General features: G+C 42.4%; 1 protein-coding gene across 1 annotated transcript in view; it reads right to left on the reverse strand.

The window, feature by feature from the left end:
* Window positions 1–1,007: 1,007 nt before the first annotated feature.
* Window positions 1,008–7,500, reverse strand: part of LOC115232258 (heat shock 70 kDa protein 12A-like) — a 17,966-nt gene continuing 11,473 nt past the window's right edge. The window contains exon 5 of the mRNA XM_029802090.2: window positions 1,008–3,108. Coding sequence (XP_029657950.2) covers window positions 2,054–3,108 — 1,055 coding nt within the window. The 3' untranslated portion in view covers window positions 1,008–2,053. The remainder of the gene's footprint in view (window positions 3,109–7,500) is intronic.

A 7,500-nucleotide genomic window follows, 5' to 3' on the forward strand; every position in this document is an offset into this window, starting at 1 on the left:
TAATGTAAGACAATATCAAAAATAAATAAAATGTCTATTGAAGGCCACCTTTCTAAAATTGCTCCATAGCCATAAATATTGGTCATCGAAATAAATTTTTTTAGAGAAGCAAGATGCAAGGGAAGTAACTCTTGTAAATGGGAAATAACTCTGGTTTATCTCCGATTCTGTTGTGTCTGAGGGTCGTTTTCTTTTTGTGCCTTATAGTGTAACATATTCACTGGTAAAAGTTCCACTATTTTCTTATTTTTATTTCCTAAAATTTTCGTTGCGTCTTGCAACCTCTTCAATGGTCTTAACTCTCAGATTAGAAACAGCGGCCGTAAATGCATAGATGAAAAAATATTTAGGAAAAAGACAGAGGCTGGTCGATCGTTTGAATGTGTGTTTGTGTGTGCGCGCGTGTGTGTACGTGTGTGTGTGCGTGTGTGTGTATGTGTGTTTGTGTGTGTTTGTGCTTGTGTGTACATATACACGGTGTATAACAAACCCGATCGCGCGTGCAACACCGTAACCAAGAGGACGCGACTCTTCAAATATACATATACTGTGTGCGCGTGCTTGTGTGTGTGAATGCATTGGCAAAGACCAAAAAAATAACAAACAAACAACAAAACAAAAACAAAGACGAGAGAGAGAGAGAGAGAGAGAGAGAAGAGAGAGAGAGAGTTTATACGTGATGGTTCGACCTACTGGAAATAGCAGCCAAATTTCTCCTTAATTCATCCAGTGCTGCCTTAAAGAAAGAAAACACATCTTAAAGTTTATTGGACTTTGTAGCACCAGATATGCGTTAGATGTAAAGAAAATTCGATGGAATCGTCAAGGCTGGAATGCTTTTCTTCGTAGGTCTACTGAATTAAGTCTGACCTAGCGTTAAACAACAGCAGCAACAACAACAACAACAACAACTACTAAGAGATAGAAATTAGCAGGAAAACGAGAATATTTATTTATTAATTTGTTATTTTTTTACAGGTGAAACGAAAAAAATTGCCACGTCTTTCGTCTGTGAATTCTTTAACCAAACACGTATGTGACCCCACCCCCAACCGCCGACCCCCTTTTAGTGTGTGCCACAGAATCGTGGCCCCCGCCTCACCATTTTTATTTGTTTTGTTCCCATCCTTTTACCAAGAGATATCAGAATGCACCAAAGTTTGGACCAGTTTTGCTCCACTTTACAACAGTCAAAGGAATTGAAAAGGCGGGAAAGAGAAAGACAGAGAGACAGAGAGAGAGGGGGGAGAAGGAGAAAGAAAGAAGGAAAGGGAGGGAGAGGGAGAGAGGCACTATGGTCAGTTCATTATAAGAGAGAATTGACCACAATCAACAGACACTAAAAGAGAGAGAAAGAGAATGAGAGAGAGAGAGAGAAGGAGTTGACCCTGATTACCAGACATTATGGTCAGTTTTACCTTTCCCGAAGACGTCTCTCTCCTCCTCCTCCAAATTCTTCAGATATTCTTCTTTTTTTTTTTTTGGCATTTTCATTTGTTATTTCTCTCTTTTGTTTTATGAATTCCTCAATTCTCTCTACACAGATTTTTCTGAGTTTTAGTGGCTCCACACACACACACAGACACGGACACAGACACACACACACACAGAGACACAGACACACACACACCACACACACACACACACTTTTATAGGGTGTTGCGAGGAGGTGGGAGTGACCGATATGAAATTGTCGTCTGTGCGGAATTGGTGCATATTCCTCGTCCATCGGGGGGCGAAAACTGAACACAAAGCAAAAATATTCAATTCAGAACAAGCAAAGATCAAACTAAATACAGCAACATATTTAGTGAGGCGCTTTGTCGTTAATCATTTTCTGTTCATTGGCCTCTTATAATTTCAATGTTCGATTCCTCATTCGATCTCTGTCTGTCTGTCTGTCTCTCTCCCTATGTCCCTATCTCACCCCCCTCTCTCTCTCTCTCTCAGTCAAACCAACGCACCCACATCATCGCTCACGCCATCCCCTCTTTTGTTATTTCTGAGTTTTTTTTTGTGCCTATTTGTTTTGTTTTGTTTTTCTTTTTTCAATCTATTTTTCCGACAGAAAATCAATGTGAGTTTCTCGACTTGTGTGACTCGTGTGGTCATAACCAACAACTTTAATTTCTGTTCCTCCAAAGATCACTTCCAGGTCAACCGCACGGTTTTTGTCACCGGTCAGATCCGGCATTCCAACCACAAGACAACCACATTTCTCAACATTTTCTTCGTCCACATATTTTACATTGCGTTTTGTAGTCTTAAAAAACTCGAACATAATTCCCTTCTGGTTGGTGATTATCGGCGTGTAGGTTTCCCGCCAGATTTCATTAGCACCTATCACCTCACCGACTCTGGCCCATATCTGGAAGATATTCTTGCAAAGAACCAAATCCTCGGAGACAACTTTCAAATCTTCCCGATGATAACCTTCTTCGAAAGGAAGATAGGATCCAACTCCGTATGTAAATCGACAAATTCTCTTACAGATTGTGCTCGGATCGTGACCAAAGGCCACAGCGCCGCGCACGACGGCTAAACTAGCTTCTTCCGGTATAAGCACCGTGACGCGTTCACCGAACTTTTCTTTCACGGATCGCTGAAGCCGGACGGATTCAGCAAAACCGCCCACTAGGAATATATACTTGGTGTCTTTCATTTTAGACGAGTCCAATAACGACTGGACATGGTCATTAATTTGTTCCAGTGCATCGTAAAACAATGAGCTGACTTTATTCGGGGACAACACCAGCTTGCCACCCGAGAATTTCACTTCGTTATTGCATTCGCTGGCATAAGCTTTGATCACTTCTTGGACGCTTTTGCCATCGAATCTGAAATTGCAAAAGTTATAGGGCAACGACACTCGAATGCTTTCGCCTTCACCTCGCTTCTTCACCTCGAAGTCCTGCAGGAGTTCTACGTAATCCTTGGGATGATTGCTTTGGAATTCTTTCATGAAGGCCTCGCCAAAAATCTGAACCATCAGCTTGAGAAACTGTCTGTCAATGACGGTTCCTCCCCAGGCACCGCCCGTGGCACGGAATAATTCTCGAATACGTCCATCTCTTCGTACTTTGTGAGCAACGACGTCGATTGTACCACCTGAAATGATAATAATACTAATAATAATAATAATAATAATAACGACAACAACAACAACAGCAACAACAAACAACAGTAGTAGTAGTAGTAGTAGTAGTAGTAGTAGTAGTAGTGAACGAGACGAGTAGGAAGAAGAAAAACAGGAAAATAGTAATTAAAAAAATTTGAGAAAAACCCCACAAAAACAAAAAACATAAAAAGAGAATCTGTGAATAATAAAATATATAAAAAAAAAGCTGTTGCCAACGCAAATTGATAGGAAACTTGCTTATTTTCTGCAATCGATTAATCATCTGCCAGAACACGTGGTTATCGATTAGTGATGAGTGTACAGTTTGGAAGGAAAGAGTACAAGAGACGATGGAGTACGATGAGGTAATGGCTGGGAAACCACTCCTCTTCCTTGTCACGCCATCATCAATCATGGCATCAACCACAAGTACGGAGTCGGCCAAGAGACTCGAAGCAGTCGATCGCCCTGCTAGAAATAGCAAACAAATCTACTTAAAATAACATCCGACCATCTTTAAAAGATGGGAGCTCGTCGGATAATGTGGTCTTCAGTTTTCTGCCCATAGGATGGCGAGAGGGGAAGACGGGAAGGTCACCGTTGGAATATTTGGGATCATAGTACTGCCTGATTACAGTTGACCTGGGGTTAAACGTTAGAGCCTGTATATGGTTACTCAGTTTGCTGGAAATAACTGATAAATATCTCTTAAACCACATGTTGATGGTCGCTGATACGGGGTTGTTACGACTGGAACGTCTGTGATCATAGGATCGATTTACAACAACGACCGAGAGTTGGCCTTTATGTGGCCACTCGACATAACAGCCAAGTCGCCTTGTTATCCTGAAAGCAATGCAGGTCAGATTGGCTCAGTTATTGAATAAAAGGCGAGATAGTCATGACTGGAGTTCCTTTGATCATAGATCTGTTTTCTTACCTTGGGCTAATTGACAACAACGACTCCCGACGTTCATTTTAAGAGAAATTAAAGTCAAACCTCACACAAACCACATTCAACCGTTTTTCAGAAAGCTGCATTCAGATTTACATTATCCTATAACTGCAATTAAGATGAACTGCCATGGCTGGATTGTTTTGTTTTTTTTAATTATTAAAGTTGTTCCCATGTGGGATTGACATGTGGTTAAACAGCTACACCAATAACAACAAAAACCCTCTCGCTCATATCACACTCGACCTTCTTAAAAAGGTATAAAAGACCCCTTATTCAGGAACTGGGGGAGGTTGAATAACATCAACAAGTTAGCTCTCACTTAACTGTTTTTGTAGCAGATGGCGTCCCTGTGTAATTTGTTCGCGTCATCATTATCGTTCGACGTTAGGTTAATGATGACAGTGCAGCCTTACCAGGGACTGTCTATTTCGCCCTTTTACAGTCCAAAGGCTTCTAAGAAGCGGGTCGAGGGTTTCCTTTTTTCTTTTCTGTGGTTTAGTCAGAGGGGAAAAGGGTGAGGATGGTAGCGGGGTGTAAGAAGAGCAGTAATCCCACCACCACCACCACCGCCGCCGCTGCCGCCACCACGACCACCACTACCACCACCACTACCACCACCACCACTACCACCACCACCACACCACCACCACCACAACCACCACACCACAACCACCACCACCACCACCACAACCACCACCACCACCGCCACCACCACCACCAACCACCACCACCACCACCACCACCACCACCACCATCACCACCACCACCACCATCACAACCACCACCATCACCACCACTACCACCATCACCACCAAAACAACCACAACCACCACCACCACCACCACCACCACCATCACCACCGTCCGATCACTGCAGGACCACCGAGACTGGTTTTACTAGGAAGCTGCTAGTTCTCTGGAGTTATTTGCCCTTGCACTGCAGATCTGATGAAATCCCATTACAATGAAAGAGGAAGACCCTTTCTGCTAAATGCACCCAAGGGGATACGTCGTTGTTTAGCTTTGTGCCTCCTCTTTCATCAAATGCATTCCAGCCGTGACCATCCTGCTTTGTTCCCTTCCTAGGGAAACGCACCATTATATTATCCGATATGTCCCCTTTTTTAACACTGTGTGTGTGTGTGATTTTGGTGTGATTTGACTGATATATCTAGCAGGTCAAGCAGTCAAGTAGAGATCCTCCCCCCCCCCCGATGGTCCAATGTTTTGAGGCGGCGAGTGGAGGGGATTAATTGCGCAAAGAAATAATCAAGGCTTTGACTCATTAATTGCTGCGGTTATTTTTAATTGTTATTTAGTCCAAGGTGATCGAACAAACGGAGATCAAAAGCTTCCATCCGTGGCCATCCCTTTGTAAAGGAAAATCCCGTTTTCTTAAGATGGCCTGTGTGTATATACAACTGTGTATATGTGTGCGTGAATGTGTGTGTGAGTGTGTGTGTGTGTGATTTGAGGACGATTTGGCTGATATTGCTAACAGGTCAAGCAACCCCCTTTGTTAGAAAGTAGCGGTGTTGGAAGGAATAAAGCAACACTTAGCGTTTATGGATTACCATTTTCGTTGTTGTTTTTGTTTAACCCCAGGTCAACCCTGATCGAAAGCCCGCCGATCAAAGATATTTTCGTCGTGAGATTTATTCGTTTGATATTGATTCAGGTGTAGTGTATCTGAGATTACATTATCCAATGTGCACTTACATTTTTTAAAGATGGTCGGATATGGTTTGAGGGTGAACTAACTGCTATTTCCAGTAGATAAAATAACCATATTGAGGCTCTCACGTTGGTTGCTGCTCTATGAAGCTTTTGTATTTACGAGAGAAAGCGTTGTCATATCATCTGCTAGAAATCATAGCTAAACTCGTCTCAAATCAACGATTAAGGACAATGTCAAGGGTAGAGGATGTCAAGATAAAAGATGATGTCGACCATCGTAGGATTTGAACTCAGAATTTAAAAGAGTTTAAGACGACGACAATACTGTATAGTATTCTGTCCGACACTCCGCCGATGGTATGGTCACACCTGGAAGACCTTTGGCCACAAATCTGCTTCGTCAAGTCTATTTTTGGTGCCAAACAGTAACACCGTGTTGGTCCAAATACTTTCAGCAGAACAGATTCAGCTAAACGTAGCCAAGGTCTCAAGCGCTGATGTTAAAGATTAGGTCAGTGGCCCTCAACCGGGCTCCATACGACTCCTTGCTGGTCCCTAAGACCCTCGCGGGGCCAAATGAGATTTCGTTGTCACAATTTATGTGCAATAAATCGCTCATATTTCTCCAATAAACAAAATATTTGAACAATTTTGTTTTGTACAATTCGTAATAACTGGATTTAAAAAAAAAAAACATCGAATGACTGTCAGGGTCCAGGAGAGTAAAATAGGGATGCATGCTTGAAACAGGGTTGAGAACCTTCTGGATTAGGCCCAACACTCAAGAAGAAGCACAGCCCATTCGAGGGACTGATATACAATCTTTATCTGAACAAGTTCACCCTTAAGACGTGAGTCGATCCTTAAGGCAAGGATACGAAATATCAACTCAGTGTACTACCACACTGCAGGATCGAACTCGTAACCCTTTGACTATAAAGTAAAATTCCGTCCATATACAGACATGCTTCATTCGACACCCACGTGAGTCATTTCTCTTCTCCAACTCATACTTGCCATTTTTCGTGTTGGACTTTATCATTTATCCTAATGAGGAGGATTTAACTGTTATTTCCAGCACATCGAGCGGCTACGCTTACGCAGTGGTTCGTAAATAACCAAACGAAAAGTAATGAAGGAGGGATTCATACCAAATTAAGTTTTGTTTTTCTTCCTTCTGGAGAAATTCCTTGCAAATGACTATCGTTCTGTCCAGTAGCACCTTAATCTCCACCCGCTTTGGTTGGCTGCGATGTTAACTGGACGGATTTAATGTGGCCAGTGCTCAGTTTGAATTATTGAATGACCACAGAGGAAGCGAGGAGGTGATGAGATAAAGAATACCAGAAGCAGTGGACACAGCTCTACGTGGAAATGGCGAAGCATTGAGTGAGATCCACAAATCAAATATGTATTGTTTTTGTTCTTTTTTTTATATTGGTTTTTCAAGGGTTTTGCCAGAAGAGACAGGACCGCATCCATCACTATTTTCAGATCTAACATGACTAATGGGAGGAAGAGAACAAATTTCTCCTGGAACTGAAGACCTGCCTGAATGCTTCCAATATGGTGGCCTCCACTAAAAGGAACCCAAGGACCAGGTGATGGTGTTAAACCGAGTTGTCGGTCATTGTCACTCTGAAGAGCTTCCTAACAGTTTCTGTCCACTTTTTCTCTCAAAAGACTTCGATAGATCCTAGGCTATGATGTAGCGAAAACGCGTGGCCTAGTGGTTATACTATTGGCCT

This window comes from Octopus sinensis, unplaced genomic scaffold (genome assembly GCF_006345805.1).
Source record: "Octopus sinensis unplaced genomic scaffold, ASM634580v1 Contig20214, whole genome shotgun sequence".
In the NCBI taxonomy this organism is placed as follows: domain Eukaryota; kingdom Metazoa; phylum Mollusca; class Cephalopoda; order Octopoda; family Octopodidae; genus Octopus; species Octopus sinensis.